The sequence below is a fragment of the Diadema antillarum genome, unplaced genomic scaffold (genome assembly GCF_040938485.1).
Source record: "Diadema antillarum isolate AM-2024a unplaced genomic scaffold, OU_Dant_1.0 seq00000102_RagTag, whole genome shotgun sequence".
Classification (NCBI taxonomy): domain Eukaryota; kingdom Metazoa; phylum Echinodermata; class Echinoidea; order Diadematoida; family Diadematidae; genus Diadema; species Diadema antillarum.
In genome coordinates, this window is record NW_027271189.1 from 64,198 (window position 1) to 78,570 (window position 14,373).

Below are 14,373 nucleotides of genomic sequence, written 5' to 3' on the forward strand. Positions count from 1 at the left end.
CAGAAAATAGCACCTTGGTGCGGTCAGCAAAATTCTATGGATGTTAGAAAAATTGCAGGATGAAGGGTACCCATGATTAGAGCCATGCACATAAATCATCTGTGATTGTAAACTTGAACTTAAAAATTTGGTAATAAATTATTCATTCATTCATTCATTCATTCATTCATTAAGCCATTTCATTCATTCATTCATTCATTAAGTCGCCACTGCCATAAAGTTGCCAGACATTCACATTGCGTGTAAGACCCTATTTTTTAATAAAAGTAAACTTTATTCTGTTTTAACTAAACGTAGTAAAATAAAACTATAAATTTATTTCTACCTCTAAATACTCTCACTGTCTCTAGCTCTGCTGTTTAATGTTAGATATAGCTATAGCAATCCCTAGATCTATAGCAAATCACTCAGAAAAATATGCTGGTTGGGATGGTATTTGGTACAGTGCTGATCTGATGTGAGTGGGTTAAAGCAAAAGGAGGTGCAGAAATTATGACAATGCACATTTAACTTTTATTTCTGCTCCATGGCAAATTGTGTACCCTTGGCAGGGAGTAATTTTCCTGGTATCGCATCTCAATTTGCTATGCATTTTAACACCACTGCTATTCAAACTATTAAACTTTTGTGTAGCAATTTTCTCCCATAGAAGTGTACAGGATACCACTTTAAATATTTTTCATCAGTTGAAATTGCTAATCAAATATGAGTTGGCCCCTTCTAGGCGCATCTTGGTAAATTTAATGGTATTTACAATGATTCTCATGCACTTGGACCAAATAAATCTTTCACTCTCACATTCTCGTGCTAATCTCACAAAAAGTTTGATAAAGTGTTTGAATGCAATATCTCCTGCAGAGCAGAAAAAAAAGTAAGAAAATCCAGAGCATTTTGATTGGTGGTCATACCATCTGCATCGGTAGCATACCTTAGATGAGAAACATCCCTACATTTTCATTAATCCAGCTCTTACCATCTGTAGACTAATATTAAAACTGCCTGTGCAGTCCAAGATATAAAGCTTGCATTTGTGTGCATGACTCAATGCAGAACATAAGTGCATGCAGTGAAAGCCTTTGATCTGGCCTAGCACAGTTGCCTAAAATCTACATGCATTTTGGTTTGGACTCACCCAGTCAGCAAGTGCTGGCACTAGTGTACTTTCATATCCATGGAGACATCTCAAATTCCACCAAACCATCTTGCACCAAAATTGCAGGAAATACAGCAAAGCTTGTTTCCCACCACTCATGTAGAATTTAACCAAACTGGTTATTGGGAAGTGAGCTTCCAATTCAAGATCAGGTTGTGTGCTGCCTACACAATATGAAACTAAGCAAAGCCATTTGATTATACAGGTACATGAATTGTAGGAGTATCATGTCTTTCAAGTAATCAAGAGTTAAAAATCAATGTACAAAATGAATTTAATGTTAATACAGTTCCTAGAGCGCACACAGTTGTACACACACACACACACATTTACACAAGCTCGTTTTAACAATTCATGGCACTGGTTTGATTTCCTTCCATAGGGTTTATGTGCTGCCAGAAGCCAACAATGTCTGATTCTCTGCCAACAAAGCTTACTGAGATCCTAGACTGCAAGCAAGGAGCAGTGAGAGCAGTCAGGTTCAATGTGGATGGCAACTATTGTATGACCTGTGGCAGTGACAAGTCACTCAAGCTATGGAATCCAAAGAGAAATCTTTTGCTCAAGGTATGTTTGATTTGAGAAATCCTGTATGCTAGAGTAAACATCACCTACACTCAACTTAACAGAACCTTGACTTAAGAATGACCAGCAAGCATCATTATTAAGAACATGAAATAGAATGCAAACTTGTTAATTTTCTTCCTTTCTACGTCATCATCTGTACTAAGGGCATATGAAAACAGGTGCAACAAAGGGTGGCCTCTTTGGCAAAGACATCATCAGAAATTTGTGAGCTCGGCCCATGTGTTACTGCCATACATCGTATACATGTACTTTTGTATTTTTGTTATATTGCAATTGTATTGCCAAATAAATAATGATAATGAATAATATCAATTGTGATTTTTCTGTTAGAGTAATCTCGTTTTGCAGTCAAACCTGTCTTACGACCACCTGTCCATAGTGGCCACCTACTGTATACATTGTATACGACCACTAAAGACAATTCCCTCCGAGAAAAAAAAAAGCATGTTTAAAGAACCTATATAGCGGCCACGTGTCTATAACGGCAACTTTTTTGACTCACTTGGGTAGCTGCTGTAGACAAGTTTGACTGTACTTGGAAACTGCTTCAGTGTAACAAACTTTTACATGTTATTTGTGAGCACTGCATAATTAAAGTAAACCCACTTCGTCAGGACACTTCAGCTGAAACAATTTATTTTCAAGGGCTCATTATTGTCTGAAAATGATAGCTTAATGAAGGGAAATAATCCCAGGGATTTAATTTCGCTATCAAAACTGTCATCAAACCAAATCCCAGGTAGATTCTGCCTGCTGCACCGTCTAAACATATGGCAGGTCCATTAAATGAGAGAAAAGTTTGTTTCCTATTAAAGGACAAGTTCACCTTCATAAACATAAGGATTGAGAGAATGCAACAATATTAGTAGAACACATCAGTGAAAGTTTGAGGAAAATTGGACAATCGATGCAAAAGTTATGAATTTTTAAATTTTTTGTGTTGGAACCGCTGGATGAAGAGACTGCTACAGCTTGTGAGTCATATGCGTACAACAGTATCAAGAAAATGTAAAAGAAAATTCAACATATTTTCACTTTTTTCGCATAATAAAAGAGCACGTGACTTGCCTCTTTGTATAGGCAGGGGGAACAATATTACCCATAACATATGTCGGAAACGAGTCAGGGGAATGTGTACTTTTTTCAAAAGATGGAATTTTGTGAAATTCTCTTTATATTTTCCTTATATTGTTGTACGCATGTGACATCTAAGTTATTCATACACTGCAGTAGTCTTCTCATCCAGCGGTTACTGCACAAAAACTTCAAAAATTCATAACTTTTGAACGGATTGTCTGATTTTCCTCAAACTTTCAATGATATGTTCTACTAATATTGCTACATTCTCTCAATCCTTATGTTTATGAGGGTGAACTTGTCCTTTAAGCAGGATCCACTGTACACAATACTACATTGTTGTCATGTGAATTAATGTCTTACAGAGTTATTCAGGTCATGGCTATGAGGTACTGGATGCCATGGGGTCAGTGGACAACGGTCACCTCTGTTCATGTGGGGGTGACAAGACGGTCATACTGTGGGATGTAGCAACGGGAAAGATGATGCGAAAGTACCGTGGGCATGCTGGCCGTGTAAACTGCGTACGCTTCAATGAAGACTCTTCTGTTATCTTATCAGGTACCTTGGCATTCATGTCCATCAGCGTGTTAACTTCCAGTACATTTCTGCAAATACTACAAATGTACATGTGCGTAATCTACCCCCTTGTCACATACATTTTTAGCCCAAGGGGAAGAAAATATACCAGTTTCATAGTGAAAAGTTTTCTGTACCTTTTATAACCTTTACTTTAACTCTGTAGTAGAGTGCATGATGACTGAAACGGCTGCTATGGAGAGAAAACTACAAGCCTCTGTCTTTTGCTTTGTATAATTTTGTTGATGAAGACAGTATAGAATTCTCTCTTTCAACAGTGAACTCACATGTTAGCATGGCTACATTAGGCAGCAGTTCAGTCACATGAAAGTGTTGCCACTACCATTCAGGAAATGTATCTCTTAAAGCAATTCAGTTGAAGTCTGTCTTTATTGTAAAAAGTGGAGCACAATGCTAAAACATGAATGAAATTTCAAGGCATTTGGTGCAAAGGGCAACAAATAGCCCTGTCACAATTCTTGTTTGTGCTTTATAGCTGACCACATTTTTTGTGGAGTTTGTTCAAACTTGTCTTGGAGATGGATCACTTGAAGATCTATCCACCTATTGCTGGTACAGTTACAGACAGCTATCTGTGTTTTGACTTCAAAAGTGAACTTACAGAATTCAGCTTGTATGGTCTTTCTAAGCTGTGATATTGACGTGATTGTCTCTAAATTAAGCGTAGTGGTGAACAAGGGGTAGATGAAGACAATATTGTGGATTTTGATGTGCTGCCCTCATTGACCTTGCTTGTACAGGGTGAAAGAAGATTATGAATGCAGAAGCGTGGTTAGATATGATATGGATTTAACACAAATCTGGTATGGAGGAGCCTGTTGCAGTCATTCTTGGTTCCTATAATTTTTGTAGATGTTGACATCTGTTTTTGACTTGTATAGGCTGCAGGAAAAAAGACAGAAAGAAATGTGAAGGTAGGGGCCTTTACTTCAAGACTACCAAGAGCACAAGTTCCTAAGAAAGTTACAATGTATTTTAATCTCTCAACTTATAACAGAAATGTTGGGATTTGTAAAAGAAAACAAGAAAATTTAATGAAATGCATCAGATATTTACAAGCTCATTTATAGAGTGTGATATTGAGTTAAACTTTGAAGCGTTATATGCATACAATGTAGTGTTCAAAGTAATATATAAAGAACCAACATTCAGAAATTTCATATGCTCATTTGTCAGTTTGTGCTGTATCAATTTATAGTTGTGGTGGAATGGCATTATTAATCAGTCTGTATATGTCATTGGACAGAGAGGTTGACTTACAATGTAGGTTTGATGCCTTTATGGACAGACTTTAGCTAATAATAATTGACAGCGAAAGTGTCTTAAGCCGTAATTTATTCCAACCAGAAAAATGCACCAATGATGAAGCTTGAGAGTCACTTGTCACACAGGGATTTTTGCCTAGCACTTACATAGGGATTATCAGCTGGACACCACAGGGATGCACCCAGTAACTCTTTGCCGGATGCTGAATGGGTGCCTGACTAGTCTAGATGTTCATTTATATTGGTATATCATTCATGTTCTTTAATCACAAACAATATAATTTCAGGCTCCATTGATGCTACAGTGAAAATTTGGGACTGCCGTTCAAGAAAGTTTGACGCAATCCAGAGTCTCGAGGAAGCCAGGGACAGTGTCACTTCAATTGAAGTATCAGACCATGAAATCCTTACAGGTTCAGCAGATGGAAAGATCAGAAGATATGACCTCAGAAATGGACACATGCACTCTGACTGCATATCCAGTGAGTAGCATGTTGAAATCAGGTTATTTAATAGTTTTATACTTGGTTATGTTTGCATAGGCAAGTGCAGCCACTGGTGAACTGTGATATTAGTCGTGTAGCTAGGCATTCATGTGTGTAGGTTTGGCATAAGCTGTTTTTGTCCCCGCCGAACGAGTTCGAGCAGGGGACTATGAAACGGGCTCCGTACTTGTGTGTGTCCGTCCGTGTGTCCGTCCGTGTGTCCGTCCGTGTGTGCGTCCGTGTGTGATCAAAATGTTCAAAATGCTACTCCTTCGCCATTTCTAACCCGATTTTTATTCTGTTTGCTTTATATGATAGCACTACATGGGAGCTTTGAAACTTCTATACAGAATTTCAATTGTGACCTTTGACCTTGACCTTTGACCTATATTGTACATTTTGCTTCAAAATGCTATTCCTTCGCCATTTCTAACCCGATTTTGATTCCGTTTGCTTTATATGATGACACTAGGTGAGGGCTTCAAAACTTGTACACAGAATTTTGACCTTTGACTCCTTTGACCTTTGACCTTGATTTTTGACCTATATTGTACATTTTGCTACAAAATGCTACTCCTTCGCCATTTGTAACCCGATTTCAATTCCGTTTGCTTTAAGTGATGGCACTAGGTGAGGGCTTCAAAACTTCTACACAGAATTTTGACCTTTGACTTCTTTGACCTTTGACCTTGATTTTTGACCTATATTGTACATTGCCTACAAAATGCTACTCCTTCGCCATTTCTAACCCGATTTTGATTCCGTTTGCTTTATGTGATGGCACTAGGTGAGGGCTTCAAAACTTCTACACAGAATTTTGACCTTTGACTTCTTTGACCTTTGACCTTGATTTTTGACCTATATTGTACATTTTGCTACAAAATGCTACTCCTTTGCCATTTGTAACCCGATTTCAATTCTGTTTGCTTTAAGTGATGGCACTAGGTGAGGGCTTCAAAACTTCTACACAGAATTTTGACCTTTGACTTCTTTGACCTTTGACCTTGATTTTTTTACCTATATTGTACATTGGCTACAAAATGCTACTCCTTCGCCATTTCTAACCCGATTTCGATTCCGTTTGCTTTATGTGATGGCACTAGGTGAGGGCTTCAAAACTTCTACATAGAATTTTGACCTTTGACTTCTTTGACCTTTGACCTTCATCCTTTTACCTATATTGTACATTTTGCTACTAAATGCTACTTCCGGTGGGGACATATATTATGCACCGCGTAATTTCTACTTTTCCTTGTTATCATGATATTTGTGTCTATCCTACGGGGAGTATTGGTGTACATGTACTTTCCCTTACCAGCTTTTCTATAATGCCCTTCACCTCAGAGCCTGTGACCAGTGTTTGCTTCACCAAAGATGGTCAGTGCACACTGGTCTCCTCACTGGACAGCACCCTCAGACTCCTGGACAAGGAGACAGGGGAACTTCTGGGGGAGTACCTGGGTCATGAAAACAAGAGCTACCGTCTGGACTGCTGCATGAATGAGACAGACACCCATGTCGTCAGTGGGTCAGAGGATGGTCGTATTTGCTTCTGGGACCTGGTGCAGGCAAGTGTAGTCAAAATATCACTGAGGTGTCATAATCTTGTGGTAAATGACTTGGTTTGTTGATTGAAACCCTAGCCTGTAGGCATTGGTTGTCTTGGTATCCTACAAAAGTAGTTACTGCACATGTTCACTCTCTATTGACTAGAATGCAAGGATCCCAAGAAATTCTGTTATCCCTCTGGTGCAGGAATGCTTCCCAATACAGTACAGAAAGGTTCATACAGCTTGTGTTTATGTGGAATATATCAAGTGATTAAAAATGACTGCAATGAAGTCTTGTCTTTGGAAATGAATGGATAAGATTGAAAGAAACTGAGTCAAGTGAATGACTGCACTGTATTATTTAATTCTATGAAAGCAGTGAAGCATAGAAGGCAATATTACATCATACTTGCAGAGCTGGTCAAAGTTTGTAGATTATGTGGTTGTTTTCCCATCTTGAAATGCATTTTAAGGCTTTTAACACTCAGCGATGCAATAGAGGAATTTTCTCCCTTTGATTCATTATGTTCCTCATTTTATCAGTTTGTTTAGGTTTTGGAAAACTAAAGTTTGTAAGAAGTTCCACTTATCTTCAATGTCAGTAGATAAAAGTCTACACAGACCGAAACAGAGGCAGAATACCCCTAAAACATGTTGATTGAAAACACCCTTAATGGATGATTCTCTAGTCCCTCATATCACATTACACTATACTAGAGTAGCTAAAACCACAATTTTTTACCAATTTGAACGTCCTTTCAGTAACTGAATACACACCTGTTGATTGGTATATGAGCTCCTATACAAACTACAAATGTAGACTGGTTCTGTTCACAGTGGAAGCCGCTATATAGATTACATTTATTCTTTGCTTGAAGCTAACATGCCATTCTGTAATTTTTTTTTTCTTTTATCATATAATTATATGAATGTATTTGATAGCAGGACTGAAGAGTTGAAGAAGTACATGTACATGACTAGTTTGTTCTTGTAAGGGTGTTTCAGGTTCCTCCTTTTTTTTTCAAGATAATTATTTCAGCGCATTTTAGTGAGTGTTGACATCCCTGTACTACTTCTTCTGCAAAAGTCTAGATATTTCCTATTCAATTATCTTTAATTTTGCTTTAATGGTGTCTCATGTTCATTTGCATTCTCATGTTATCATCGCTATTCTTGTTTCAAATTATTTGCATATACAATGTATTCAGGGTTCCATGACGACTACGATCGAGAAGGCTGGGAAGAATGCTGTCCACTCACTCTCCTTCCACCCCCAGGAACCTTGCCTTCTCTCAGCCTCTGAAGGTCTCGTCAAGGTTTGGAGACCAGAGTCGTACACAGAGGAGGAAGGGGAGATGGGATGAGAGATGAAGATAGAGGAGGCCCAGTATCATAGGTTACTATGGTTACAGGAGCCGGATGCCGTTCGAGAGGAAGGCTCAGAGTGTGTGGGCACATGTTTTGCATAGGCTGGAGTTTTCACTAGTTTGGGATAAAATCTGGCTAAATACAACTTTGAAGAGTGAATATCCTCAGCCATCCATTGCTATGGCAACAACATCCATGAAGCTTGCCAGGTTTCCTAAGTGCAGGTTGTAGGGCCAGTGTGTCTGCTCAGCTTCTCTAGATGAATGAAGTCTTTCTAGATAGAAACCAGGGAACTTGTGATTGAGTGTCCATGGTCTTATCCACTGAGCCGAGACAGCTCCTCCTCGAGGGCTGCTCATTGAATATGCTGTTAAAGTGTGTATCGGGATAGTGGCTGTTGTGGAGTTTCCAGTTTTGTTGGTGTGTGTGTGTGTGTGTTGTGTGTCTGTGTCTTTGTGTGTGTGTCTGTGTCTGTGTCTGTGTGTGCATGCACAATAAAGTCAGTGTGCTTTGCTTGACCCATCCATCTTTACATCTTTGCTTCTATAGAGGAACATCCCAAACAATGGATACTTTTATTCCCTAAAACAATCGCTTAGGTGTGTCCAATTGTGATGAGTTATATATCATGTCAAAGCTTGGAATCTTTTCCTCAAAAATCTGATCAACCCTGAAAAAAATATACATCCTCAGTATCTGGCAAGTTTGTTGGTTTTGAGATGCAAGTTCACAAGTGCATGTGTGTTTCGTAAATGCTGTTGCAACATGGTGCTTGTGGATCCAGTCACAGGATCATCTGTCTTTGATTTATGTTGCATTTTACATCAATATTGAAACTGTATCTTAGATGGAGTAACCAGTTCATGTGAAGAACAAGGTGAGGTGGTACATTCATGTCTATTACACAATCATTTCCTATGCTCATTTGTTCTCTTTACATTGTAAAATTGATTTCACCTCTTGAGTAAGTTCTCATGATCCAGTTTGATTTGCTGGACTTTTAGTCTTTAATTGGAGTCAACCGCTGTTATTAAGAATATATCTGGTCCTTTAGTTGGCACCTACTAAAGGTCCAAGGGCACATTCACATTGAGTATATATGATGGTACTTATTGCAGGTATTTTCAAGCCTTAAGACCCTATAAGTAATGGCAAAACTTGAAGAATTTGCATACCATCATGTATTTTGATCAATCACTTATATGGAGCAATACGTCATATTTCCTCTTGATTTCATGCATGCAACATTCAATTTCAATCACTTCAGTCAGTATTTTAGGGGTGTCCAGGATCAGAAATACATTGTATTGCTATTGAATTTGAGTTTGTAATACAGGGGAAACTCGGTATAACGAACACTGCTATAACGAGATATCGGTTATAACGAGGAAATTCTCTCGGTCCCAAATTTCCTTCCACACAAGTCTATGTAAAATGCTACTCTTATAGCGAGATCGGCTATAACGAAATAACTGCTATAACGAGATAAATTTTGTGACTTCCAAACAAAGAAAAACATAGTAAATCAAACCTGCTATAGCGAGGTAAAGCAAAATGCCTTCGGTAAAGCTTACTTCGCCTGTGCTATCATCTTCCGAGATTGTAAAGCTTGATGCGCCAAAAACTGTCTTGTACACACCTAATCATTTTCTTCAATGCACTCCAGCTAGCACTGCATGTTGTAAGTGTGAAGTGTGTGTGTGCACGCACACTGATACATGCAGAAAATGTGGTGGGACGGCCATATGTATACATGACATCATCATGACGTTTAGCAGGTGTGAGGCAATCTGATGCTGTGATTGGCCTTCTACTTATGGAATTCCCCGTCTTCACACACACGCAGTCATAATGTACATACAGAATGTGTCACATACACACTCAGCATTGTGCAGACCATATTCAAGCTTTCCACACAACACACACCCATACGATAACCACATACCAATCCACAGACGATCTTGATACAATCGCAAGCTATATAAATTTACAAATTCAAACATCTACAATTAATAAGAAACACATTCTTGATATTGGATTTCCTTGGCAAAAAACATCTTCTTACCCATAAAGGTGAGTAATTCCCTCACACACAATATCAAGTTATCAGTATTGATTGAAATATGATGGGTAGTCCCACATGTGCAAATTAATTAATTAATGTCTTTATTTTATGCCTTCTTTTATGCCTACTGATATAACGAGATATCGGCTATAACGAGGAAAATGACTCGGTCCCGACCATCTCGTTATATCGAGTTTCCACTGTACATGTATCTATGGCTGTTATTGTTAGAATTTCTTTGTGTGCTAGAGCTGCTCCCTGTGTTGCTCTGTCATATGTTATCTCCATACGTGCCTGTGGGAATGCCCATTTGTTTAAGTTTCATATTTTCATTCCATGGAAGGTTCAATGTGCTCAGACTTGTTAGCTGAAATACACCTGTAGTAGACTGGTTTTCTCATGTAATGCCCATATGTAACATGTTCCTAAAGTTACTTTCAAAATAATAATTTCCTGTGTAAAGGACTTTATGGTACAGATTCTACCCAAAAAAAAACATTTGCAATTTTTCTGACACAAGTGTTGAGAGCCACCATATTTTTTTTTTTTTTGGCTTTATTCTTTACTCCATGCCTGCAGAGTACATGTAGACATTGTGTTGTGCAATTCAGTGCAAACAAAGCCAATTGGTGACTATTGCTCTTTTCCAATATCAGCATAATAGTGAGTCAGGTCACATCATTCATTGATGAGAGCCTGTCGACTACCACTTATTTTGGGGGCCTAAAATTACTTCTTATGAGAAATTACACATTGCCAGAAATCATTAAATTCATATGCAAGTATAATTTGCAGAATTTTACTGTTACTGTTAATCTGTTAGTGTTGAGGATGAGCTGATTTTGCTATGATACAATACTGTATACAGCTGTCCTAGTATACTCGCGACTAGTGTAGAGATTTATTTTGAACCGAATTTATTTTCCCTGCGTTAAGTGAGCTCAGACAGATTTTATCTCTTCCTATGCCATCCACCATGTCACACCTCTTTCACAGAATGGTACACTCCACTCTCCTTCTATACCCACCAAGGCACATCTCCATGTCCTGCCAGTACACAAGCCATTGTTAGAATTTCCTTCCATTTCTCCTGATTGGTTTTCTCTGTAATGAATATTTATCTGTGCAGCTATCCTTGGTACGAATTTACGTGTAGGAGTCATGAATAGTAATTCACCCTCTGTTGAGATCCTTTGTTGAGCCTCTTGAATATTCAGATTCTCTGCTGATTTATTTACATGCAGTGAATATTTATCAAATGTCAAGTGCCTGAAAAAGAACCATACAATAAAATTGCTAGGAAGAACAGTTCGCCAGCCGATCTCATCTAAGCAAGACCTGTGTGTCAGCTGTGTCCTATCTACTACCAAGTTTTACTGCCTCTAGTAATATGTGAGCGAACCCGGAGCCTTACTTTAATCTTCAACGAGTTAATATAATTGCCATGTATTGAAATTCTTCAAGTCAATAGCTTTTTCTATGTTTGGATTCAGCTTATTCATCACCATAAACTGTTTCATTGTGTGATGATCATAATTAAAGATAACAGCTGATCACATAATAATTTAATGTTTTCATATTTTCTTTTAATCATGTGTGAGATGAGTAAAAACTGACTGTGGTTGATGGTACGTCTTCCTTCCTGAATACTGTGTATACGCCATATATTTAGCAAGTCTAAATTTTCGGGAATCTGGACTTCCCAACAATTTCGCAAATGGTTAAATTCGCGATTGTGGAGTACTGTCCTGAATGGAGAAATGTGCATCACATTCATATCAGGATCAGAGTCATTATTTTTGCATGGCTTTAATTTCGTGAATAGCACCTAACTAGCAATATTCGTGAAAACAAAACACCTCGCGAAATATTTGGCGTATACAGTAGTATACCCAGATCAATACAGTACACGTTGTAGTATCAAGACTATGACACAGAGAGTGAAAGTAATATCTCAAGCCAAGCTTTAATGAAGCAAATTTATAAAGATGATGTACTGTACATTTATTATACACTTTGAATGATACAATGCCTTAATTTCATCTCACTAGCAATCTCACATGGCTGTTTTCATGTATCCTTGTACAGAATATTTTTGTGTCCTTCAAACCAAATGGGTACAAACCTGTGGTATGCACTGAAATTCACTGAACACAAAGCCAGACATAACTTGCTACATCGTATGGTATACTTGTACAGGGACTTCCCCCTTGTACATCCCCATGGTATACAGGGAAGCCATTTTGACTCCTTGATGCTTTAAATTATCCTTCCTGTATGCCTTGACAGTCGAAACAGACAGAATGTAGTAGATAACCAAACAATTTTTACATGCATTCTTCTCCCAAGAATGATACCTGGTGTCATACTGACAGATTCATTTGAAGAAATGGTTGTTGTTCATTGCTGCTGTAAAACCAGAAATATTGGTGGCATAATATTTTCATGAATTGGAGCCAACAGTTTTTCGCAGCATGAAATTTCACAAATCACAACTGGCACTCAATGCATGGGGCAGACAATAACTTTCACGTGCATTTTTTATTTCCCAAATCACAGCTCAAAAAATTCCTTTACTTTTCACACACTCAAAAATTCCTAGTTTTACTGTATTACAGTATTGTTCCTAACACAGACCAAGGCATACCTAGATTCTAGTTTCAATGATAATCGTTTCACATTGGAGTGTTACTTCCAGGACACCAAATTATATTACATGTACTCTTAAATGACGGATGTTTGCATGCATTTTAATCTAGCAAACATCACGTGTGTCAAGATTTGCAGAATTAAAATGCACTCAAAAGTTCTTGTCCACAGTGCGTTGAATGCTAGTGACAATTCACAAAAATGTCATGTCGCAAAAAAGGCTGGTGGCTCCAATTCACACAAATTTCATACCATAAAAATACAATTGTATCCTGCTTTTGTATAAAAGAATGAGGACAATATTGTTTCATAAAGTACTGATACACACTGACATCATATGTCCATAAGTAAAACAAAAAAGGGTGTGTCAAACATGTAAAGATTATCACCTCCAATCACTTCAGAAAGTTTGCAGATGCCATTTTGATATGTACAATAACATGTGCATTTCTGCAATGCAAGGTGACAATTTCAGATATGAAAATTTGGAACATGGTACCAGCAATAAGAGACTAGCATTCCACAGCCAGAGTCGTGAACTAGCAAACCTAGCCCTACAGGCATCACAAACACACACACAAACATGAAGGTTTTTTCCTTCTGCTCTTCCTTGAACTGGAAACTCAATTCATAAATCTTAAACAACACATGACCATTACTTACCTGTCTCCTTTTATGATAATTCAAAAAAAAATGTACGAGTATTTCATTGCTAATTGTAAATAAGAGATATGTTCCATTCAAAGAACAAAACTCACATAAATTTATCATGTGGGATATTTTCACTCAAATGCTCCTTTCAACTGCCCAGTTGAATTCTTAAAGTTAAACAATGCAACACTTTGAAGACAATAGCATCCTGGCATTTTTCAACTTTTTAGAACACTGTGTCCTCCCTGCTACTACACTTCTTCCTCCCAAACGTCACTACCAGCTGATACCAAAGAGTGATTTCTCTAAATGATACAGGGCACTCCTGTGAGTACAACAAACATGGTTACAAAGAAATTCATTACAACAAAGTGAAATTCAGGGGAAAAATAGTCATCATTAAATTTAGTCTATGGTGCAAAGTTTCTTAGATTATAATCCTAAGGACTTTGTTATAACTGGAGTCCCCTTAGTACTTCTGGTAACAACCATTTTCCTAGACAAAATCCACCGACACTTAGCCCCTACCTTACATGTACCTCTAGGGGGCAGCAGTCATCTTCCTGGATACTAATCATCACAAACACTCAGCCCCTACTCACTTCTATCATCTCTAGAAGTTTTATTAAAGCCAATAAGTCTTAGAAAAGCAAAGGCCAAGATGTTGCTTCAAATGCTCTGTCTGGTGGTCTGAGGGCTGTCTCCTGGTGGTCACTCAAGGTCAGTGGTATGTTGTGGTCACTCGGGGTCAGGGGTACCTATCACAGTAGGCCTACTATTAGTGTCAGTTGAACCAAAGCATGCTTTATGTGTCTGATATGCCTGTGTACTGACATCCATCAGAACCTCTCTTAATCATTAAAGTTCATATTCTGTTTTACCCTTTTTCACACTCTGTGTAATTGTTTGGAATATTAGTCAG

General features: G+C 38.0%; 1 protein-coding gene across 1 annotated transcript; it reads left to right on the top strand.

Moving 5' to 3' along the window:
- Nucleotides 1-1,561: 1,561 nt before the first annotated feature.
- LOC139726840 (WD repeat domain-containing protein 83-like) lies at nt 1,562-8,230 on the top strand. Its single transcript, XM_071637833.1, has 5 exons — nt 1,562-1,720; nt 3,184-3,379; nt 4,971-5,165; nt 6,513-6,736; nt 7,927-8,230. The coding sequence occupies exons 1-5, from the start codon at nt 1,562-1,564 to the stop codon at nt 8,080-8,082; spliced, it is 930 nt and encodes a 309-aa protein (XP_071493934.1). The 3' UTR covers nt 8,083-8,230.
- Nucleotides 8,231-14,373: the final 6,143 nt, after the last annotated feature.